This window comes from Lemur catta, chromosome 2, assembly GCF_020740605.2.
Source record: "Lemur catta isolate mLemCat1 chromosome 2, mLemCat1.pri, whole genome shotgun sequence".
Lineage (NCBI taxonomy): Eukaryota > Metazoa > Chordata > Mammalia > Primates > Lemuridae > Lemur > Lemur catta.
In genome coordinates this window covers 22,265,919-22,289,719 of record NC_059129.1, presented here as the reverse complement: position 1 = coordinate 22,289,719, position 23,801 = coordinate 22,265,919, and the positions used below count along the sequence as shown (strand labels likewise).

The 23,801-nt window shown below is 59.6% G+C and overlaps 2 protein-coding genes across 4 annotated transcripts in view; one reads left to right on the top strand and one right to left on the bottom strand.

The window, feature by feature from the left end:
* Positions 1-11,208, top strand: part of RADIL (Rap associating with DIL domain) — a 68,503-nt gene extending 57,295 nt beyond the window's left edge. For both annotated transcript variants that reach the window (XM_045541240.1, XM_045541239.1), the window contains exons 8-15: positions 51-288; positions 1,027-1,199; positions 6,600-6,750; positions 7,846-8,036; positions 8,379-8,730; positions 10,029-10,168; positions 10,487-10,626; positions 10,825-11,208. In XM_045541240.1, coding sequence (XP_045397196.1) covers positions 51-288; positions 1,027-1,199; positions 6,600-6,750; positions 7,846-8,036; positions 8,379-8,730; positions 10,029-10,168; positions 10,487-10,626; positions 10,825-10,930 — 1,491 coding nt within the window. In that variant the 3' untranslated portion in view covers positions 10,931-11,208. The remainder of the gene's footprint in view (positions 1-50; positions 289-1,026; positions 1,200-6,599; positions 6,751-7,845; positions 8,037-8,378; positions 8,731-10,028; positions 10,169-10,486; positions 10,627-10,824) is intronic.
* On the bottom strand, positions 11,074-23,418 carry AP5Z1 (adaptor related protein complex 5 subunit zeta 1). 2 transcript variants are annotated; one of them, XM_045541242.1, is made up of 17 exons: positions 23,332-23,418; positions 19,999-20,136; positions 19,576-19,762; positions 18,439-18,583; positions 18,140-18,249; positions 17,560-17,728; positions 16,908-17,048; positions 16,500-16,537; positions 16,261-16,423; positions 15,263-15,441; positions 14,477-14,619; positions 13,924-14,064; positions 13,510-13,621; positions 12,841-12,938; positions 12,276-12,408; positions 11,983-12,197; positions 11,074-11,816 (listed from the first exon to the last, which is right to left on the bottom strand). In XM_045541242.1, exons 1-17 carry the CDS (start codon positions 23,370-23,372, stop codon positions 11,546-11,548), a joined length of 2,424 nt encoding a protein of 807 aa, XP_045397198.1. In that variant the 5' UTR covers positions 23,373-23,418; the 3' UTR covers positions 11,074-11,545. The 2 variants fall into 2 exon arrangements, with proteins under 2 accessions (XP_045397198.1, XP_045397199.1); XM_045541243.1 differs by lacking the exon at positions 11,074-11,816 and having other exon boundaries at positions 12,034-12,197; positions 12,276-12,490.
* Between the last annotated feature and the right edge of the window lie 383 nt (positions 23,419-23,801).

Genomic DNA, 23,801 nt, shown 5'->3' with positions numbered 1-23,801 from the left:
TCAGCAGGCAGCGTCCTGGAAGTGGCTCTTGGTGTTCTCCTCTCCCCCAGTCCCTGTACGTCTGCCTCCCCGCCCTTCTGGAATGCCCCCCGTTCCCGACGGAGCGCAGGGAGAGCTGGAGCTCGGCCCCCGAGCTGCCTGAGGAGCTGCGCCGTGTCGTGTCCGTGTACCAGGCGGCCCTGGACCTCCTGCGGCAGCTCCAGGTGCACCCTGAGGTGGCCTCGCAGATGCTGTCCTACCTCTTCTTCTTCTCTGGCACTTTGCTCCTTAACCAGCTCCTCGACAGGGGTGAGGGCCGCGTGCTCGTGGGGGCTGGGGGTCGGGAACTCACATTCCTGCCTCGACTCCTGGGGGACGGCTCTGCTGTGGTCGGGGGACGCTGCTTCCTGAGGGTCTGGGCCATGGTGAGGGTGGAGGCGGGCTGAGGCCTGGGGGCGGGCCATGTCTCCCAGAGCACGTTCCCTGGGCCCTTCAGGTCCCGTGGTCCCTTCAGGTTTCAGAGAGGCCACAGACAAGAGGTCTGCACAGGTCACCTTCCCTGTGACAGGGAGGGAACGGGCCCAGGGAAGTCACCGGACTGTCCCAGAACAGTCAGAGCCAGGATGGAACCCAAGTCTATGCAGCCCCAAAGACTCCAACCTTTGACCCTGCTTTGCTGAGCTGACATTCCTCCATCTCCTGCCGGGGCTCAGGGGCCCTGGTTACTTACAACCAGGGACCCTGCTCAGGGTTCAAGGAGATCCGAGCAGGGCAAGTCTGCAGCACGTGCATGTCACAGCACAGTGGGCAGCATGGGGCACAAGGGGAGTCTTGGCTGTCACAGCCCACCCTGCCCTGCCACCTTCCCCTCTCACCCCACCCCAACTCCAGAGAGGGGCTGAGAAGCCTGTCAGTTGCCTTGGAAACTGATGCAGGTTCTCACGTCTGCCCTGGAGCTGTGATGCCCTCGGTGACCAGAGTGGGGAGGGCAGTGCCTGCCTGTGCTGGAGCCTGGGTGTCACCCTCCTGCTCTCCTTCCCTCCCCAGGCCCCTCCCTGAGTTGCTTCCACTGGCCCAGAGGCGTCCAGGCCTGCGCTCGCCTGCAGCAGCTCCTGGAGTGGATAAGAAGCACCGGCTTCGGGGAGGCCGGAGAGCACTTCTTCCGCAAGCTCTCCTGCACCCTCAACCTGCTGGCCACGCCCAGGGCCCAGCTCGTCCAGGTAGGAGGCGCAGGCGGCTCAGGAGATGCAGCGAGGGCAATGGGGATGGGGCCCAGGTGTTTCTGTGCTCTGGTCACTGGCTTACAGACCAGGCCAGGGGCTAGGGACCTGGCTTCTGGGCCCAGAAAACTCAAAACATTCCATAGGTAATTCAAGAAGCTGTTTCTGTTCCACAACTGTCCCCACCTGCAGTAGGCGGGCTAGTGGCTGCGAAGATGTCTGTGTGCAGTCCCCAGGACCAGTGACATGTTACCCACAGGGCAAAGGGGACTCTGTAAATGTGACTCAGATGGAGAGATGACCCTGGGTCATTCTGGTGGCCCAGTCTAGCCGGTCGAGTCCATGGGTGGGTCAGAGATGGACGGAAGGAGGAAGAGGGACTTGGCCCCTGTGGCTGGCTCTGAAGGTGAAGGAGGGGCTCTGAACCAAGTGGTGCAGTGACCTCAGACGCTAGAATGGCCCCAGCTGACAGCAGCAAGGAAACGTGGACTTCAGTCCTGCTACCGCGAGGAACTGAATTAGGCAATGATCCACATGGGCCAGGAAGTAGATCCTCCCCAGAGCCTCAGAGACACGAAGCTTGGCCTACACCTGGATTGTGGCCCAGTGAGACCCACACAGCTGTGAGCTGATCCTCTTGTGTCACTCTGGCCAGCAAGGCTGTGGTCGTTTGTTACAACAGCAACAGGAAACTAATGTACCCTCGCCGCCCACCTTGCCCGACAGTCGGCACAGGAAGTTGGTGGGACTCAGACTGATGGTTTCTCTTGCTGCCTGGAAGTCCTGGAGCACGCCTTGGGGTGAGAGCGAGAGTGGCCACAGGAGAGCCCACGAGGAAATCGAGTTCTGTGCTGTCTGGTAAGGGGAGTTTTGAACTGAAGGGGGAATGTGCGCACTTCGCCCATCTCCAGGCGAACCCCAGAGCTGGCTCTGGAGTAGGCAGCTTGACCTGAGACGCACGAGGGCAAAGCGAGCCTTTCAGTCTGGCATCAGAAACAGCACTGCACTCTTGAGCATCCGCGCATACGGGCTGGCGCTCGCGTGTCCCCTCGGTATTGCTAGGAGTGATGACAATAGCTACTGCGTATTATCGAGCATCTGCAGAGTGTCACAGCCTTGGCCTGTGTTGCCTCATTTAATCCCCGCAGCAGCCCTGTGAGGCAGGCAGAGTTGTGGTCCCTGTTCTACGGGTGACAAAGTAGAGGTCACACGGGTAAGGAGCCAGGATTCCACACCTGGTTCTACATGTCATTTATTCATTCAGAGAATATTAAAAGTCTGTATGTTCCTATATGTTAGGAACTATATAGTTTACAGAAGTGTAATTTTTAAAAGTTATTTAATTTTTTCATTATAAAAGTGAAGCACACTTATTCACTATGGAAAATTCGAAATGAGGATGTCTGGGTATGGATGGCAGAGTGACATGAATTTAGTTTGCTCCTCCCACAATATCACTAAACAAAAGCAAAGCACTGTGTTTTAGTGGCAAAAACCCACAGGACAGAGAAAATAGTAGAGGAGGCGAAAGCTATTTTGGAAGCTAGAAAGCAGATGGGGGAACAGCAACTGCCCCAGCAGGTCTGAGAAAGCTGACTCCTCAGAGGTGACCCAGTTTACAGGAAGCCACCAAAAAGCTCAGGAATTGGTAGCAAGTGCCTCTGGAAATTGTTGAAAAGATGGGGCTAAAACAGAAGAACAGCCTGATGGCCGTTTTGAGAAGCACCACTGCTTGCGTGGACCAGCCACAGGCAGCCTGTAGTTGTGCTGAGGACAACTTGCACGCCAGAAAAAATACAAAAGTCATTTGTCTGAAGGTGTCCGAGAGCTGCTGAAGGATTAGAAGGGGTACAGACCTGCAGAGGGAGAGCCACAAAGAGCTGAACTGAAGTTCTGCCTACAGCTTCCCCCTGGGGACATTTGCTGTCCCGGAAGCAGGGTCTGTGCAAGGCTGAGAATCCAGCCTTTGTCCCAGCAAGGGGCCATTGCCGGGGAAGGAGAAACCCAAACAGCGGTGGCCATCTCACCACAGGCTAGAGAGACGAACTCAGCCACTTTAGGGGCGTGAAATGCATGGCAAGCTTTCCCCCTAAGCCATTTGCCAAAAATCAGAACCTCTAGAGCTTTAAAACTCAACAAAAAACTTTGAAAAGCAGAGTGAAATTTGTGGTAGTTTCATACTGCTGAGACAAAGATTAGAACTTAGGACCCCTTAGGGAGTAAACAGCAGGTGCTCAGTGGAAACCCTGGGGTGAGGATCAAGTGGAGACCGCCTGAGCCTCAGCAAGAGCTTGCTCAGCTCAGCTCACCTCACCCTGGTGGCACTAAGTTGGTCGGCAACAATGAAATACGAAGTATTAAAACCTGTGGGCTGCAGTTACAGCAGTTCTAAGTGGGAAAGTTACAGCCGTAAACGTCTATATTAGAAAACAGGGAATTAGAAAACAGGGAAGGCTGACAATGATCGATCATGGAGCAGGAACAAGAACAGCAAGTCAGATCCAAAGAAAGTAGAAGGAAGTGATAGATTAAAGCAAAAATCAGTGACAACATAGTAAGCAAACATGTAGCAGAGAAAAGCGATAAAGCCAAGAGTTGGTTCTTTGAAAAGTTTAATGAAAGAAAAGTGAGAAATTGCTAGTATGAAAAATGAAAGGGGAGCATCAGTCAGATTTGACATTAAAAATTAGTAGTAAGAAGATACCACCAACTTCATACTGATAAATTTGATATTTTAGATGAAATGGACAAATTAGAAACAGAATACCTATTAAAACTGATACTGGAGGAAATAAAAAATTGGAATAGTCCTTTATGCATTAAAAAAATTGAATCTATTATTTTAAAACCTTCCCACAAAGGAGGTCCAAGACTCTGATGGTTTCATTGGTGAATCATTGTAAACATTAATGAAGAAATAATACCATTATTGCCTAGCTGCCTCTAGAAACTACAAAAAGAGGACATTCCATCTCATTTTTAAACAGCAATTCACCCTTGATTCCAAAACCTGAAAAGGGATCGTAAGAAAGGAAAATTACACATGGAAGATGAGCAACTTCATTAATCATCAGAGACATGCAATTCAAGATCAGTGTTTTCAATGAAAAAAGCCCATACCAAGCCTTGGTGAGGAGTTGCAGCAATTTGAGCAGCAGCCGCATCGCAGGTGGCATTATACGTGGGTGTAACCCTTTGGGAAGCTGACCCTGTGCACCTGTTCTGTGTAGCAGTCTCTCGACTCGTACCCTACAGCGGCCTGTACAGGGGTGTTGACGGTGGCACTGTTCGTAATTGCCCAGCCTGGAAACAGCCCACATTCATCCACAGCATAGTGGAGAAACACGAGCGTAATGGATAAAGCGTGGGGTATTCGTCACGGGGAAACAGTAGAGAGCGAGACTGAGCGACGTGTTACAAGGGGCCGCTCGTGTTGTGCTGAATGAGTGGGGTCGGAGGAGCCTGTGGTTCCCAGCGAGGTTCGGGAACAGGCGTGTCGGGGCTCAGGGCGGGGCCTGCCCACGGATCACGGGGCTCCTGAGCATTACTGCCCGTGTCTGGTTCTCGTTCTTGGCGTGGGTACACTGGCGTGTTCCTTTGGGAAAGTTCCTTGAGTTTTGCATTTCAGCTTTGTATAGTTTTCCGTGTGATTGTTGTGCTCGGATACAAAACATGCGTGGAAACCAGTGGGGCGGGCGCTCGGTGTCGCCGCGCCCTCCCCACCTGCCCAGCCCGTGCGTGCCCTCTCTGGCTCCGGCAGAGGCCGGGTGGGGGTGTGCTTCCGGGCAGGAGTCTCACGCCGAAAGGGGGAGCCCCAGCCTCTCACCCAGCTTGGCAGCCAGGCCTGTGCACTCCGAGTAGGAGACAGGCTGACTTGTCCACTCGGGCCCTGAGGCCTCAGTGGCAGCCCAGGGGCTGGCGGGGGACGTGGGATTCCACAGATGCAGCCAGGCCGGGAGGCAGCCACTCTGACTTGTGACTGAACGGCCAGGCACCCTGAAAGAGCTTGTAACAGGAGGGACAGGTGGAGGGACAAAGTGGGAGGAGACAGACCAGGGCTGGCAGGCCTCCTCTGTGCAGGGCATGTCCTTCCTGTCCCAAATTCTTGTTTTGTTTTGGCTTTTTTTAAAAAACGCTTTAAAAATGTAAAAACCGTTTCTAGCTTGAGGGCCCTATAAAAATAGCAAAAATAGGGCTCAGGCCACAGTTTGATGACCCCTGAAACAGCCTACTCAGGGAGAAGAAAGGTGAAAAATCATTCATATTCTCATAAAAATAAGATAATAGTATCTATAAAATAATAAGATTCCGCACACACAGGAAGAAAAAGAATTTTTGGAAATTAAAACTATGAAAGCAGAAAGGAAAAGCTCTGAGCAGGGCCGGAAGACAAAGGCAGGGCCGTGATCTGGAAAGCAGAGAGGGAGCGGCTGGGATCCGCTCCACGGAGGAACGGGGAGAAAGGAGCGGCAGGAGGCTCGAGCCCAGACAGAACAGAGGAGACGGCGGCCAGGAGGAAGGGGGCCCCTCCAGGCGGTGCCCGCGCCGCAGGTACCTGCACCAAACCCGGCACCCGGGATGTCAGAACGAACCACAGGCACAGAGCACCTGCTGGTTCCAGAGAGGAGCAGATCTAGGCACGTCCCGCAGCTCAGCCGCTGCGTCCAGGAGACAGGAGCTGAGTCCAGAGTCCCACAGTCACAACTTCAGTCCGCAGTTCTGCGCCAGCCGCGGGCCAGTGCGTGTGAAAGCAGAATGAAGACACCTTGCACCGAGCAGGGCCGGCAGTTTTCCCGTGATGCACCTTTTTCTGGAAGCTACTAGAGGATGTGTTCTATAGAAATGGGCTCCAGAAAGTGGGGACCCCCCCCAGAGATGGGGAGGGGGTCCCCGAGGGATGGTGGCAAAGGTCCCAGGTGACTGCAGAAATGGTTCGAATTTCATTGAATGAATCTGTCCTGAAGTTTCCTGTCACCTCTGTGATTAAAGTTTCCGCCTGTCAGCCGCATCTTTAGCCTATTCGATGTCTGTCGTACTGTCCGAGGCGGAGATCCAGGGCCACTCTTGCCCACTGCACCGTGGCCGTGTGGGGAGGGCGTGTTCACTGCACCAGGGGTTCCGTGTGTGCCCGCTCGCCTTTCCCAGCAGTGGCCGCCCCTTGAGGCAGCCGGGGGTGACCTGCTGTGACACTGAGCTCACTGCACTGTCCCTGCTGGGCCCCACTGCCCCTGGGGGAGGGAATGCCAGGCGTGCTGGGCCCGGATCCCTGCCGTATGCTGGCTGTCCCCAGCTCACCATGGGACAGACCCTCCCTAGGAGCAGGTCTGTGCCAGGGTCTACACCAAGGGGCCTCGTGGGCATCTGGGGGCCTTTGACCATGAGCTGCTCCTTGTCGTGCAGATGAGCTGGGTAGCCCTGCGGGCTGCCTTCCCCGCCCTGAGCCCGGCACAGCTGCACCGGCTGCTAACTCAGTACCAGCTGGCCTCGGCCATGGGCCCCACCAGTGCCTGGGAGCCTGGGACCCGGGACAGCCCCGCCGCCTTCAAGTCAGGTAAGTCCCCGCCTCAGGGGCAGGAGCTGGGGACTGAGGGCGCACTGAGGTATCCATCCCCAGGTGGCTGCTTCCGTCCGCCCATCTGTCCCCCACCTGGGGACCTCCTTTGTTGAGGGTCCTGGAGGTGAGTTTGTGCCCAAGTTCCAAAGTCCAGGCTCAGATTAAATTTGGGTCCCCCTTCCCCTCAGGGAGCCTCAGGGTGGGGCCTCACCTGCTGCGCAGCCGACCAGGATGGGGGGGGACAGCGTGCGGGGAAATGTCCCATGCACACGTGCAGTGTGTGCATGCTCATGCATGTGTCTGTCCGTGGGGGCCTGTGTACATATGTGGAAATGCACATACCAACAGGTGTGCGTTTTTATTTATAAATTACACATCTTCCTTCATTAGCATCATGTATATTATAACATGTAAACTAAGCCAGAAAGTGAGGGACAGAGGACGACGTTGCTAACTAGGCTCTGATGCCGTCTCGCCATCCCCGGTCAGCAGCGGCTGGGCCTGGACTAGAAAACATCTCTGAACGGGACTCCCGGTCTCACCCCGCCCCCCAATGATTCATTTCCGGGGCTCTGTGCCGGGAGCTGAGGACCCCGTGGTAACACAGCTCCCATTCTAGTCGGCAGAGACCAGCCTGCACACAGACTGTTAGCGTCCCGGGTGGCACATGCAGGGACGGAGTCAGCACGGGCCCTAGGAGCCCCGGGGAGGAGCTCGCGTCACACTCAGCAGAGCCATGTGAGCTCCTTACCTGGGGCCACCCTGAGAGCCGAGTGTGGCAGGGACAGGTCCAGTGCAAAGTGGCTCAGCGGGACTGAGAGTTGAGCGATGCCGCCAGAGAGTCCAGACTGCAAGGGCCTTGTCCTTAGTCCTGAGATGCTTGGATGGCACGCCGGTGGTCTAGGGGCATTCAGAAGGGGTGAGAGGTTGGGCCCAGTCAACCTGGCCAGGATGCCACGCTCTTGTGTCCTTGGGTCAGGGGACCCAGAGCTTGGCCTGTTTGTGCCTTGTTCCCAGTGTTGGGTGGGGTGGCCCTGCAAGCCTGGTGAGGGGAGGGCAGCTTCTCCAGTCACAGTGACCTCATCCCCGCAGAGGACATCCTGGAGTCCTATGAAAACCCCCCGCCCATCATTTTGCCGAGCGAGGGCTTCCAGGTGGATTTGGAAGCAGACTGCCCAGATGACAGCATCTACCAGCACCTGCTCTACATCCGCCACTTCCTGTGGAGCCTGCGGAGCAAAGGCAGCCCTGGCAGCGGGCCTGCCCCGCCAGAGGGCCCCGAGGTACCTGGGGGGTGGGAGGGTCCTGGGCCGGGCTCCGGGGAGCAGCTTGCAGCAGCGCCCACCTGACAGTCGAGGTGGAGGTAGGCACAGCTGGGGCGCAGTCCGAGCTCCGGGAGCCCTGGAGTCCTCGCCCGCCTCAGGCTGTGCCGATGGTGGGGAAGACCCTTGTTCTTGAACCTCTTCAGGTGGCACAGGCTGCAGGAGTCCTTTTCTGACCCTCGTGCCCCAGGCAGCCTGGTGACCTGAAGGCTGACCCCTTCAGCCGCATGGCCCTCCCTCACCCGAGGGTCCATCCCGCCCAGCTGCCCCTCCTGGCCTGAGTTCTTGCTCTCCCTCCCGCAGGGTGTGAACCACAGCGTCCCAGAGGCACTGCCGGACGCCCAGAGCTGCCCCTTGGCTTCTGGGGACCTGAGCAAGGGAGCCCGAGAAGCCACTCTGTCGCGCACTCGTCCTTTGGCAGGGGCTCCCTGGGCACCAGCCCCCACTGGAAGGCAGCCTGGCTGCGGGGGCCGAGGGGGCTCCCAGGCTGGCCCCCTGCACACAGACTCGTCCTGCCTGCTCACCCCTCCCAGCACCCCACTTGGCCTCGAGCCCGGGGACCCTGACTGGCCAGAGCCCGGCGGCACCTGCGGAAAAGCCCTCCCGGAAGGGCAGAGGAACGGACCGAGCGGCCCCCGGGCTGCGGCTCCAGAAGGTGAGGCTCCCAGGCTCAGGCCTGCACGCTGGGCCCCTGCCCTTGCCTGGGTCACATGGGCAGGGCGCAGGCGGCTCAGCCCCTGGGCAGGCCCACAGCAGGGCCCCGCCGCAGCTCCACCGTTTAGGGCTGACGACCATCTCAAGCAAATGGTCACTGTGACCTGGGACTGAGTCTTAGAAAGCCACTGGGAATCACTTCTGCACAGGGTGAGGACAGGTGGCTGGGATGGTGTCTCCAAACCCACAGAGGGGCCAGCCTAGGTCCCGTCAGTCCACACACAGCCAATCATTGAGATGACGACGACGATGGCCAAGGGAGAAAGGGGTGTTAACACGAGACGTCTGTCAGGAGACTTGGTTCCAGTCCGTCTAGGGCAGGGCCGTGGAAGGCAGGCAGGCTGGTGGGGTTTGAGGACACGGGGTCACCGGGTGATCTGAGTCGAGTTGGCTGGTGGCGAGGGCTGGTGAGTGCTGTGGGAAGTTAGTTAAGTCTGGCTGTCAGGCCTGACTGCTGAAGTCTGAAGGAACAAACTTAGGGAGGGGTCATTCTGTGAGACCGATCACCATGGTGCAGTTCAGTGTGCAGAGCTGCGCTGGGGGCAGTCAGGGAGGCCTTCTGGGAGCGGGTAGGATGGAGCCCTCTGGGGCAGGGCCCGTGGGGGCCCGTGTGCCTGGCATATGTGCAGCTGGGCCGGGCTGGCAGGGCCTGAAGAGCGAAGCAGCCCCTGTTCCAGCGGTGTCCTGCAGGGTTGGGGTCCCCAGGCAGAGCTGGGCCTGAGGCGGCTGCCTGCTCAGGTATGTGGGACGAAGCTCAGAGGACTGTCAGGAGGCAGCTGCAGCCCCGGCCCCGGCCCCGGGCACTGCCTGGGAGAGAAGGCACTGGGCCTGGCTGGGCTCTGGGGCAGGGCCTAGTCAGTGGGGGGGGCCTCAGCTGGGCTGGATGTGGTTCACCATCCGGGGTGTGGAGGGAGCAGGAGGAGGAAGGCAGCAGAGACCACCCAGAGGCTGCGCTGGAACCACACAGGCCTGGGGTTGGGAGGCCGCTGGCCAGCTGTGGGGTGGGGACTAAGGTGCCCCTTCCAGCCACGTGGGGTGTGGCCCACAGGCAGACCCTGGCCCTAATTGCTGGGCTTGCTGTTCACATTCTGCCCAAACGGCGCCTTCCTGAGCTACAGGGGCCCTTCCCGTCGCCTCCTGAGGCAGTTGAGCTGGGACGTCCCATCTTACCTTCCGGCGCAGGTGCCAGTCTCCAGCCCCGCCGGCCTCATCCCCGCCCACCTTCCCCTGTCCTCCCAGGAGACTCTGCAGCCCTCATGGACGAGTCCCCTCCGGCACCCTCCAGCCGCAGCTCCAGCACTGAGGACTTCTGCTACGTCTTCATGGTGGAGCTGGAGCGAGGCCCCTCGGGGCTGGGGATGGGCCTGATTGATGGCATGGTGAGTGTCACAGAAGACTGGCAGGGCCTGTGTGGCCATGGGCAGAGCCAGTGGGGAGGAAAAGGGGGTGGCCCACTGCAGCTGGGACCGAGGGCTTGGCCTGTCCAATGGCTACATCCTTCGGGCCTGCTGCCCCTAGCCTCCGTCCTAAGGCTTTCAGGGTCTGTCCTGGGCCTTTGGGAACAGCGGTGGTGTCATGGCCCGACTCTAGGCATTGTGCCCGCAGGCGCTGAGGGAGGAGGTGGTTGCGGGGTACCTTGCTGGGGCCCTCGGAGTGTCGGTGGCCTGCGGAGCCCTGAGGCCTCTGCTTCTCTGCAGCACACGCCCCTGGGCACCCCAGGGCTCTACATCCAGACGCTGCTTCCGGGCAGCCCCGCCGCGGCTGATGGGCGGCTGTCCCTGGGAGACCGCATCCTGGAGGTCAACGGCAGCCGCCTGACGGGCATCAGCTACCTGAGGTACCCTCCCCCTGCACACCCTGGCCTGGGCCAGGCTCACTGCCAGCCCCGCTGAGTCCCGCACACAGGCAGCAGCCCAGGGAGGGTTCAGGTTTGCAGGGTGGATCAGGGCTGGACAGGCGCTGGGTGCTCAGCGTGCTCTGCGGGAACCTGCCTCGGGTCCTCCAGCACTGGCCTCACCTCCTGCCCGGCTTGCAGGGCTGTGGATCTGATCCGACACGGCGGGAAGAAGATGCGGTTCCTGGTTGCCAAGTCTGACGTGGAAACAGCCAAGAAGCTCCGCTTCCGCACGCCCCTGCCCTAGGGAGGGCCCCCCCCCCTCCCCCGCACGGGCCACCCGGTTCTGCCAGGTGACGCCAGCATCCTCAAGCCATTTGTCTTGTGTTCTTTAATTGGCTGAGTTGAGTTCCCATGTGGTGGTATCACCTTCAGGACACGTCCTGTTGATAATGTATATCTTAGTGTATATTTTATTTATATGACAGGCGACACTGAGTTGCGATGTTTGTTACAGAGCTTTTATGTTTAAAGACTTTAATGGAGATGTTTAGATTCAATAAACTCTCTCATGTTCTCAGAGTACAGTGCTGGAGCCGGAGCCTGGGCCGGCAGGTGGGCAGCTCCAAGGGACGGTGGTGGCTCCCGAGCCATGGCCTCCCCAGGAAACAGACCAAGTGGCTCTGCCTAGCCCAAAGGACCAGGGCTGCAGCCCAGGGTGGAGTTTGATCTTTCAGTCACACTGCTCAGCATAGTCCCCAAACAAAAGGCTTGGAAACCCCCAGAAGGTGAAAAAAGGACGCGTCTGAGGACACCTGGCCCCCCTCCAGGAGGACTGGGGCTCCTCTCATCACTAGAGCTGGCAATGTGGCCCCAATACCAGGCTCTGTCTGCAGCTCGCATCTACCCGGTCACTGTCCCTTCACCCGGGCAGGAGGCCGGCCTCCTTCTCCACCAGCCGGCTGACCGTGCGCAGGGCCAGGGGAAGAGCAGTGTTGATGTCGTGGTGATAGCGGGGGCTGCACACCTCCGGGCTCGGCGTGAGCACGAACTGGGCCACGCTGGGCATCTTCAGCAGGTTCAGCAGCTCCGTGGCCCGGGTGTGGACAGCCTCCGTGCCCTCCTCACCGTGCGGGGAGCCGGCAGCAGGGCTCTGGGCCAGCGTCCTCATCTTTGACAGCAACAGAGACACCCTGGGGATGACGGGGGCCCAGTCAGTCAGCTGCAGACGCTCTGCTCAGTGGAAAGGGGTCTGTGGGGAAGGGGCCAGCCCCCCCAACCCTGGTGAGCCCAGCTGGCAGGGCCCAGGCAAGACCTCAGAGGCCAGCAGGTCTCTCCCCCCACTCCCTGCCCAGGCACCTGGGGATCAGGTCTTGGCTCCGGGAGGCCAGCTTGGTCAGTGTGGTCATAAGCACGGTGACCACCTGCGGTGGACACTTTGGCAGGGCAGCGGAGGGGCGGGACTGGGTGAGCTCGAACAGCAGGGCCTCCAAGGCTTCGAAGAACTTGTTGATCTGCTCCACGGTGCACCTCCGGTCATAGGTCACTGACAGGTATTCGCCAATGGCCCACACCTAGGCCCAGGGACAGAGGCTCAGCCCCACCCAGGCCCTCCTCTGTCGGGGGGTGGGAGAGGCCAGCGTCTGCCTTACCACGCTGGTGACCATGCTCGCTCTGCCGTGGACACCGCTCACGCTGCCCAGGAACTCCAGCAGGTCTCTCGCCAGCTCCACCACCAGGGAGGGCTTCAGCTTGCACAGGGCCAGGAACTGGGTGCTCAGCACCCTGCCCAGAGCACCACGCTGCTGCTGGGCTCCATGCGGCCCGAGCCCCCCATGCCAGGAGCCCGAGGCGAACAGGGAGGCATCTGAGCAGCCGGGTGAAGGCTACACTGTCACCCCCCGCCCAGGCAGTTTCGTCTCATGGCGCGGCAGGCTGGGACCAGCATGGTCCTCGGGTGCAGTGGAGAGGACAAGCCTGCACACACCAGGCCCCGGAGGTAGGGCCTGCAAGGGGGACCTGAGCCAGCTCAGAAGCCGACAGGCTCGGAGGAGGGAAGGGTCCGGGGCTGGCAGCGGACCAAGGCTGCTGTGGGCCCAGCCTGGAGGGTGGAGCTGCAGCCACCAAAGGGGGGTTGAAAAACCCAAGAAGTGACCCACCAATGGCACAGCGATACCTGTCCAGGGGCTACTGTGGGGGCGTGCGGGAGGGGCCCACCTGTGCACTCGGGCCTCGAACTGCGGGACTCGGTAAAGGGAGTCGCTCCTCTCCAGAAGCAGCAGCACCAGCTGGTTGGTCAGGGCCCCACTGGCGACCTGGGGGGGGCAAGAGGGTGCCGCTCAGCCCCACCTGCACTGCGCACCGTTTCCTGCTCCCTCGGGGGCTGCGGAGGGGCCAGAAACTCCTCACCCCCACGCTCAGGGACATGGAGCCCCAGCTGGAAACACCAGAGCACTGGAAGAGGGTAGGCCGAGGAAGGACCACCACTCAGGGTGGGCCCACGCCCACCCTGTGGCTCCAAAGGCCCCCTGGGGGTCACCTCAGGGCTCTGCCTGTGGCTGAGCGTGGGTTTGTAGAGCTCCCCAGGTGGGGCTCAGGTGGGACCCACCGGCCTATGGGAACCTTTATTTTGGCCTCGGAGGGGGCAGGGGCACCAGGGAACAAACTGCTCTGGCCCCAGCGGTGCCACCGGCCCATCCTGGGGATGGGAGACAGAGCCTGTCGCTTTCCCTGTGAGTCTCCCTGACCCTCAGAGCGGCTGTGGACAGGGGCTGTGACACGATGAGCCGTCTGCAGAGGTTAAGGGCGACACCCTGGTCCTTGCCCTGGGCCCACCCCTCTGTCCCCAGTTGTGTGAGGCCCATGGGAACTGGGCAGCAGGCTCACCTGGGTCACTGCTGAGAAGAACGCGTGGAGCAGGGTGGGCACGGCCTCAGCGCACTGGGCCACCCGGGCACAGCTGGCCATGGGCTGCAGCAGCTGGTGGAGTGGTGCCAACCTGGGGACACGCAGCGCGGCCCACTGAGCGCCCACCCGCCACCCGGCAACCACAGACACGCTCCGAACCCATGAACCTGTGTGACCTCAGGCTGGGGCCTTGCAGATACCGGGGCTGGTCAGAGGTGGCCTCCCCATCACTGTCCTCGTCATGTCCCTAAGCCTGTGCCCACCAACTCCTCACTCCCCAGGACCACCTGCCCCCGTGGGGCTCAGGGAGACTCCAAGCTGCCAGCACACCTGGGACAGTGGCACAGTCAGGGCTCGCTGAGCTGCTGGCGGTTCCCAGCCCCAGGCCCCTACCTCTGTGTGGTGCCGCTGGCCTTGGGGCGCAGCAGGTGCTGGACGAGACCCTGGAACTGTGGGTCCCGGAAGGCCTCCAGGCAGCTGGGGTTCCTGAGGGAGGTGTCCCAGAGCGGCCTCTCGGATGCAGCTGGCCACGACCTGTGAGTGCACACACCTGAGGCCAGGTGGGGTGCGGGCTCCTGGCACAGGCCCCCCCAAGTTCTGATTCAGCCCCTGCCCTCGAGGGCACCCGTTTGTCAGGGAGAGACATGAGCCAGTGTCACCGTAACATACAGCACCCTCATCCAGCTGTGCCTGGGGTGATGGAGAGGGGACATGGCACGGGCCCACAGGTGGCTCTGCCACTGAGTGTAGGGACAGGCCACAGAGCTCCAGGGCTCAAGGGCTGTCTGAAGCAGGTGGTGAAGGGCAGGACCCGCCCTGCCTTGGAGGTGGCTTTGCAGGACACAGTCGCCAGTGCAGGGGTCAGGAGCACTAAGGGAGGGGCCAGGCAGAACGGCTAGCTGGATGGCACAGGTGGGGCTGCCAGAGGGGACACGCGGGGACCCACCTGAGCTGCAGGTCCAGGGCCGCGGTCAGGCAGGGCAGGTCGAGCAGCGCATGCAGCATCTCCACGGCCGTGCTGGCGTCCACCAGAGCCGGGAGGAGCGCCACAAACTCGGCGGTGAGCGCCGGGCTGTTCCAGGCCAGGAACTGCAGGACAAGCACAGGGCTCAGGCGGGGCCGGCACCAGGGGGGGCCCGTGTGGCCGGGACCCATAGCTGCCACAAGTGTGCCATCCGCAGGAGGGGCTTGGGGCCTGGCCCTCCCTCACCTTCTCCCAGTTCACCGTGGTCGAGGAGACTGAAAATACTTTAGTTCTTTCACAACTTACCTACTTTTTACTTTTGCATCCACTTTGTACAATTAAATCAATCATTTCCCATCTATTATTCTCTGGGAGAAGAATTAAGTTCCCAGCTGGGTTTACAAGGCCACACCGGGAGCTGCCGGTTGCAAAAGATGCGCCAAAACCCAACGGCACCAAAGGGCCGCCCGCACCAGGCAAGGCCCCAGCGACGAGTCCTAGACCATAAGCCTGCACAAGTTTTGTGAGAACAAACTCACAAAGTCCCAGCTAACTACCCCATCCCCAAAGGAGCCACGTGCAGTTTTCTCTGATGGTGACACTGTTGACACGTGACGATGCATAGACACCCCAGGCCTCCCACCTCGCCCTGCACCCGCATTCCAGGCCTGGGACCCACCTGCTCCACACCCACGGCCAGGCTCGCCTGGAGGTGCCGTTGGCGGCAGGAGCAGGCCTGACCCTGCACCCAGGGACACCCAAACGTGCCTTAAAGAGGTTGGGGAAGCTCAGCGTGAGGATGCTGAGGTTCCCGCCAAACAGGTGAAGGTTGTCCCTGCAGAACTGGACGAACTCGAAGGCCAGCATGGGGCTGTGGAAGAGCTCGGCGGGGACCCTGGTGAACAGGTGCTGGTACACGGCTTCCGAGTCCACCGCGGCTGCCTCCCCTGCCAGGAGCCACAGTCCGTCAGCACGCACTGCCCCGACATGAGCACCTTGAACTTGTCCTGGAAACACTTCTCTGCTGCATAGGGCCCCTCAGAGTCTTTGGCCAAGTCTCCAGGACACCATAGGGCTCCGAGACACCTTACATGGGGACACTGCTTAAGTCACACACCGCACGTCTCCCAGGGGCCACAGGCAGCTCCTTTGAGTAATACAAGCCATGGAACATTCTTTGAAAGATGGTAGTTCCTCGACCTTTGGGTTTCATAAGCCAGTGTCACAGCAAAGACAGTTTTGAAACTGACGTAAAGTTGATGTTTCATTTTGCCGTTTAAAAACGTAAGGATCAATCCGGGCGAGGTGGCTCACACCTATAATCCTAGCACTCTGGGAGGCTGAGGTGGGAGGATCGCTCGAGGTCAGGAGTTCGAGACCAGCCTGAGCAAGAGCAAGGCTCTGTCTCTACTAAAATTAGAAAGAAATTAGCTGGACAACTAAAAATATATAGAAAAAATTAGCCGGGCATGGTGGCACATGCCTGTAGTCCCAGCTACTTGGGAGGCTGAGGCAGGAGGATTGTTTGAGCCCAGGAGTTTGAGGTTGCTGTGAGCTAGGCTGACGCCACGGCACTCTAGCCCGGGCAACAGAGTGACACTCTGTCTCAAAAACAAACAAACAAAAAAAAAAACAAACGTGAAGATCACCCCTGCCTAGCGCCAGTAGTCATAAAACAATTGACATCTAAACCGAATGTGAAGGGAGAGCCCCGGGGGTAGAGCCACCCTCCCAGCAGAACACGGCCAGCCCGCGGCAGCGCTCACCGTGCGTCAGGAAGAACCGGGCCAGAGGCAGCAGCACCCGCACGCAGGCCGGGTCCCCACTCAGCCGCCCGTGCAGGGCCTTCAGGCAGGACAGGGTGCGGTAGAGGAAGGACGGGTCCTGCCGGCACAGCACGTCCAGGACCAGCACGGCCTCCACCAAGCACTGCGGGGACACGAGGCTGAATTGGAGGGGTCTAGCGCTGCCGCCCCCCACGCCCGGAGCCCCCGCATCCACATACGGCTTTCTGCAGGTCGGAGTCCCCCTTCCTCAGGGCTCCTGGGAGGATGAGAGAAAGTCACCTCGGCTCTGCCGCAGCCTGGAAACAGCGTTCTGGAAGCTCCGGGCGAGGACTGGGAGAGGAGGGGCAGGACAGGCAGGGAGAGGGCCGGCCTCGGGGGGGACGCGAGGTGGGGGCTGAGGCCAATGGGGCCCAGGAGGGACGGGGTCCAGGCCCCGGGCGTAGCCCTAAGGGCACAGGTTCTGTCCAATGCTGAAACCCTGGGCCTGACCCTGGAAACAAAAAGCCTCCCACCCCAAACTCACTACCTGGGGTCCCCAGCCCCCCGAGTGGCAGCTCAGTGAAGACCTGCTGCCCCCGACTTCCCCGACAGCGCCCCGGGGCGGGGCTGGAACTGGTGGGACTTACGGCGGGTGCTCTGCTCGATGAGGCGCTGGCAGTACTCGAAGGCCACCTCCCTCAGCCGCTCCCGGGGGGGCAGCAGGCGGCCGGTGGTGGAGGTGGCAGAGATCACCGACAGGGTGGAGCCCTCCAGCTCCGACTTGTCGTCTGTGGAAGGAGAAAATGCTCAGGGGAACAGTGTGTGGCTCCCCGAACAGGGACATGTGCGCTGCCCCTAGTGGAAACACAGGAGAGGAGGACACGCTCGGCTGGCCTCCCGACACGTAGAGAGTCACCGCCTCGGGGTGCCCGGGCTGCCTCCAGCTCTCTGGTCGCCCCTCGCTGTGACTGAGGTTTCTTCCCCCGGCAAGTGGCCAGCAGACCAGGAGTGCAGCAACGCTGACCCAACAATCCCATCACTCTGGCTGCTCCCTGCTCACCCGTGAGGGCGTCTGAGGGCCGCCTGGGGCTGGCCGAGGGCACCCGTGACACTGGGAGTGTGCTCAGCTCCGCCCCGAGCCCACAGGCCTTTGCTGCCGGCCTCCTGCCCGCTGGCGTCTGGGGCACACCCGCGTCCCCCCTGCCTCCTGCCTGCATCCCCCGCTCGCCCGCCCCACAGCACACCTGCCTCCCGCCCTCATCCCACCCGCGTCCGCCCTGCCTCCTGCACTCGGCGCACCTGCGTCCGGGGCCCCCGGGCCCTCGGGGCCGCTGTGCAGCAGCCAGGCCCGCAGCATGGAGAAGGCCTGCACGTTCAGCCACTGGTCCTCCGTGAAGTGGTGGCCCGTGGACAGCACCGTGAAGAAGTCTGTGGCCACCGCCCCGTCCACCTCGGTGATGGGGCCTGGCTGCAGGGGAAGGACGGGCAGGGCTGCAGGGCTCCCTGGGCCGGGAGAAAGCTCTCTGGCTACTCAGGAGGGCAGAGGCGAAACCTCGCGAGAGCCTGAGCTAAGAGCACGGCCCGGGGACGTGAGCGTGAGATCTGCGAGGCCCCACCCTGATGCCCCTCTGCACCTGGCAGTGGCCCACACTCCGTGGGTGCGGGAATGCCACAGCGACCCCAGGCCTCCCACACCCCCCTCTGCAAGGCCTGGTGTCAACCACACAGGGCCAGAGCCACACGGGCTGGGGGCTGTGACCCTGCTGGCCCAAGACCCCGAGCAGAAGCAGGACTGGCCATGGTGGGCAAAGACTTCCATGGGGGAGGGAGATTTTGGGACACTGAGTCCCCTGAGGCCCGAGAGCAGCTCTGTCCTCACCTGCCGGGCTCTGGACGTGGAGAAGAAGCCGCCGGAGTGCGGGAGCCCTTGCTGGACGCTGGCGTAGCGGAGCCAGTCAGTGAGCCTCTTGCTGAGCAGGGTGGTCTGGTCTGCAGAGGGGGTGGGCATCACGTGACCGGAAAGGGCTAAACCCTGCAGACGCCCGGCCCCACCTGATGCCTGTAGAACCTTCCCAGACGGCAGGCAGCTGCTCCCACGGGGCCCCACGCCCTCTTCCGTGCGGGCGTCTCAGGCCCCCGCCTGCCTGGCCCACGAACCCCACGTAAGGGCCCACGTACCCTCCTGGAGGGCACCTGGGCTGAGGCCCACGACCTTCGACATGACAGGGAGGAGGTGCCTGAGACTGGGCCCCTCGGGCTGCCGGCTCTCCAGGGCTCTCAGGACATGCTGGGCCACGGTTCTCACCTCCTCTCTTCTGTCACCCTGCAGAGCAAACACGGGCCAGGTGCTGAGAGCTGACCTGCCCCAGTGCCCCTTGAGACCAGCTCTCTCCCCTATTTTGGGAGTCGGCAGCGGTCCCCGTGGCCACCAGGTGGTCAACTCATCAGAGACTGTCAGCCTGGATCTGCCCGAGCCCCTCCCGTGAGGTGGGGGTGGGGGTGGGGACACCCCGAGGGCAGAGGGATGGCCACCCTGCTTGGGTGCAGTCAGCTGGGTCCAGGCCAGGGGACCATGGAACCCGACCCGTCTCCTGCACAGTCACACTGCCAAGGGAGGAAAGGCGTGTCCTTATTTTTAAGAGAAATGCTGCAAAATAGGTAGCAATCTTATCATGTCTGGGATTTGTCATTTGTCAATGATAGGGCCGAGGAGACGGAGGGTGGGCTCCATCGTGCTGTTCCTTATACACGTGCACCCAGGGGCTTCGGCCACTAGATGGCAAGGCTGCCCCCAGCCCTTCTGGGAAGTACCCTCGAGTGGGACAGGTGGGGTGTGGCTGGCGCTTTAGAATGGCTACGGGAGGCCCACCTTCCTCTCTGGCTTCCTGGTCCCAGGCTGTCTCCTATAAACTAAAACCCGCTGCCTCTGCTGAGCTCCTGCCGCAGCAATGAGTCATTCGGTCTGAGGACATCTGGAACAGGGACTGTGGGGTTCTGAAGGCTGCTGCTCTATTAACTTAGGTGATGCCACTGCTGCATGGCCAGGAATGTCACTGGGGTCAAGAGTCCTGGGATGGCTACTCCCAAGGACCCGGGAAAAACAGGAGGCGGGGTGCGGGAGCAGGCAGGAGTCTGCTTGTTCTAGGTAATTCCGAGTGCCGGTGTCCTGGCACACCTGAGACAATGATAAAACTGTCGAATGGGACGGGAACCCAAGCCGAGCTGGCCACGCAGTGTCAGCGCACTCGTGGGACGCAGGCCAGCTGGGGTGCTCCCGAGGCCCACGGCCAACTGGAACAGCGACGATCGTGTTACCTGGGCCAAGAGGACGGAAGCCACCAGGCTCAGCTGCCGGGTGTTGTGGGTGTGGTCGCAGGACAGGGTCACGCTGTCGGAGGGTGACATCTCTCTCAGGATGGCGGCACAGAGAACCTGGAGTGGCTCGGGGCATGCAGGCAGACAGAGGGTGGCCTGTAGCAGGTCCACGCACATCTTGTCCAGCCTGGAAGGCGAGACCCCAGTGGCGGTCACATGTCATGCAAGAGCACCCAGCACCCCAGAGAAGCTGTCCCGGCTCCCTCTGGCCTGGACAGAGCGTTTTATAGGACCTTCAGCGCTGGTTTAAGTGCACACAGGGCTCGACCCCCCAGGGAGCATCTGCGAGAACCACCGGACACAGACAAGGTTCTCCTAAGGCCACCACTTTAGGAGCTGGGCCCACTCAGTGACCACACTCACCTCCGGTTATACTTGGTGGCTGAGACAATGAGGAAAAGCCTCCGCAGACAGTCGATGGCGTCGGGCCCCAAGTCTTCCTCCCGCAGCAGCTTGCTGACCCGGGAGCAGAACTTCCTCAGCTCCTCGGCCTGGACCTCCCTAAACAGAGAAGGGGACATCGGGACCCACGTGCTGCTCTCAACCGCAACAGCGTGACCCTTGGGCTGAGGGGAAAAAAATCCCACTTTAGCGAACAGAAAGCCGGGTGTGTGGGGACACCGTGATCCTGCCACCCACAACGCCTCTTGAGGGCAACTCGCCGACGACCCAGACTGGTTCCTCTCTGGCCAGGCGGGACGAGGGAACCCGCCACTGCGGTGACACGCTCCAGCAAACCGCACTGCAGGAGACGCTGCGCATTCATGTTAGCTATTCCTGGAGCAGAACTAAAACTGATTGCTTTTAGGAGCCTCATTCAAAAGTGGGAAATTTAGTCTAAGGTTGCTTTTCAAAACACGTCTCCAATGAGCCTTTCCCTCCTGGGAACAACAGTTGAACCTTACATATCAAAGAGCAAATGTTCTGATGTGTCGTAAGATAACTTCTTACTCTAATACTTCATTGGCTTAATTTAAAAATCTCTCTATTGAGCATTGGCCACAGATAAGATACTGAACAAAGTCTCAAAATGGAAACCTGTTTTTAGGTTTCTATTCCAGTCTAAACGGCAAGAAAAGGTAAACTGTGAAGGAGCTGCTGAGCTGGGGGTTCTCTGAGGAGGCCCCCATGAGGCTGCCACCTGCCACCCCCCAAGCTATGGCCGAAGACCCCACTTTGCCCACTAAACCCATCTGTCCATCAGCTGCTGAAGCTGGAATCTGGGATCGTGAGAGTGAGACGGGGAGTCCCGGCATCGGGGCTGAGAAGGTTTGATGAACGTCTAGGGCTGAGGTCCTGGGCGGTCCCCCATTTCCTGCTCTTCCTTGAGCTGTCAGACAAATGCCAATGGCTTGCTCACCGCCCCTGCCCCTCATTTCCATTTGCTGACTTAAGCTGGCCAGAATCATGTTCTGTCACCTACAGAGAACAGAGCAGGTACACGCAGGTGAGGAAAGGAGAGAGGGGGACACAGAGGACCGATCTAGGACTAACTACGGTAATGATGTTGAAACCACAATCACCAAAAGAGACTGAGGACGAAGCTACCCGATAGTCTTGCAATTGTAATCAGGAATCTTTCCAGAATCTCTCCTCATCCCAGCTGACTCCCCTACAGCAGATCCTCCCGACTGCAGGCTTCTTTCTAAAAGGCCAAACCCTTCCCTTCCATAGCTCCCCACTGCTTTCAAATCCAAACTCCTACGGAGCCTAGTGTCGCTTCCCTGGCCCCGGCTGCTCCTTCCCTCTCCAGCCATCAAGTCCTGATTCTCTTGCTTCTGCCCCTTTGCATGGACCCCTACCCCAAACACTCCCCACTCCCTCCCCAAGAGAGCTTCGAAGCAACTTCCTCTTCACCCTGGACCCCTCCCGTCCTTGCTGTGCACTCCCTTCATGTCCCCGACCTGTGTCTGCATCCTGCTCTCGCCATCTACCCTTCAGCTTACAGAGATGTTGTTTTTGATAACCTTTTCCACCCTCGCTTTCCGTATCTCTGACGTATTTAGAGAAACTAAAGTTCACTCCAAGTCCTAGCTCTCAAACTGTAGCTGTTTATCTTATTTTATTAGAGACAGGGTCTCACTGTGTTGTCCCGGGTGGAGTGCAGTGGTGTGATCACTCCTGGCCTCAAGTGATCTTCCCACCTCAGGCTCCTGAGTAATTTTTAATTTTTTATAGAGACAGGGTCTCACTATGTTTTCCAGGCTGGTCTCAAACTCCTGGCCTCAAGTGATCCTCCTGTCTTGGACTCCCAAACTACTATGATTATAGGTGTGAGCCACCACACCCAGGCCATAGCTGTTTATTTTAAAATGCCACCAGAAATCACTTGCTTAAATAAAATATATTGTGAAAACCAGTAAGCCCCAACTAATAGGTTGTTAACTTTCTAGAAACCCAAACAGAGAGGACCTGTATAACTCATACATTTTACATAGGCAAGCTCAAACCCAGTCTATCCTCAACATGCCCATCCACCCAAGACAGCCAGAAAAACAGAAATTTAAGCAGTGAGTGCTATTTCTTTTGCCTTTCATTACACAAGCTTGAATAGAATGTGAGTGGGGAATAAAGTTTCAGTGGGTTCATTTTACTTGTCTCTTAGCAAGCACTTTGTGGTGAGCATGCTGCATGTTGAGTGAATGCCAGTATTTTTCATTTAATACAGTCTCTAATTTCAAATAAACCATACATCTGTCTGGTACTGAAGGGCTTACTGGGAGACAGTGCTGCACACCTACCAGGCACTTTACTAAGACATTTTCAATGGTTATTATTATTATTATTTTGTAGAGACTGGGTCTTGCTATTTTGCCAGACTGGTCTCGAACTCCTGGGCTCAAGCAATCCTCTTAGCCTCAGCCTCCCAAAGTACTGGGATTACAGGAGTGAGCCACCGTGCCCAGCCTCAAGGGTTATTTTGACCAGAGATTTCTGTCCTGTCCACAGGCTTCAGAACTTAATCTACATTCAAGACCTTGCTCACTATAATTATGGCAACTCAACCATCCTAGTTTTTCCCACCAATTGGTCTAGCTCTCAATCCAGATTGATTGGCTTGTTTTTAAGTTTACCAATGGCTTGTGGTTCTGGCTGGCATTTTCTTCTTTAAAACAAGCAGTATCAAGTCTTGGTGTACTGTGGGGCCTGCACTCTGCTTTCTCCCATGACTGGTCAGTCACTGGGAGTCGGGGAACAGAAGGTGGTGGGTAATGTCTCAGCCTAGCCAGTGCATCCGCGCGAGAGCGATCTTTCCAAAGTCCTCCCAGGGCTCCCCCAAGCCCTCGGGGTGGTATCCAGCTCCGTGACTTAGCACACAGTTTAAGTGCCAACAAGCTCTCCAGCCTTCGTGACTCTGTGCTCTAACTCTAAAGCAAACAACAACTCCCGGCTACCCTACTTCCCCCCAGATGTGGGGTTGTCACCAGGCCTTTGGCCAGACTGTCAGCTGGGTCCCACCTCGCTTCCCTCCATTCATCCTCCAAAGCCCTGCGCAGGCGTCACGCCCTCTGGGACCCAGCTGGGCGCTCCCCCCGACCTCCGCACCCCATGCCTGGCCGGGGTGCGTCCCGCCGTCTCGGGGCGAGTCCAGTCGGGCTCCCGCAAGTCGCCGGCGCCAGGGTCCAGCCCTGAGGCCCACCCCTGCGCCCCTAGGGACAGATGCGGGAGGGAGGCCGGGCCACAGCATCCCCGCACCTTGCCTGCTGGAGCAGATTCTCCGCGCCCGCGGTGAACATCCCGCCGCCGTCGCCGCGCGACTTCCGGGATGCGTCACGTGTCGCGTCACGTGGGCAGGACGGGCAGGCCGTCGGCCAATGGACTTCGGCGCGGAGCCTCGGGGGCGGGGCCTTGAACACTAAGGCCGTGGGTCCGGGTCCGCTGCTCGCGGTTCTCGTGGGTGGCTGATCCTGGGGCTCGGAACCTCGGCACCCCGGAACCCCAGGACTCCGGAATCTGGAGGCCCCGAGCCTCGGTATCCCGGAGCCCCTTGATCCGGAACAGCTCCCGATGGAAACTGGGCGCCCAGGGCCTTCAAGGGCGTCCCTGGCGCCGCAGTGCCACTGCCCGGGTTCTACTTTCTGTTTCCGGAGCGCAGCGGGGTCGTGTGCGAGCCCCTCGGCCGAGGACGGCCTGAAGACGTGACACAGACCCTGCGGCCGGTGGGA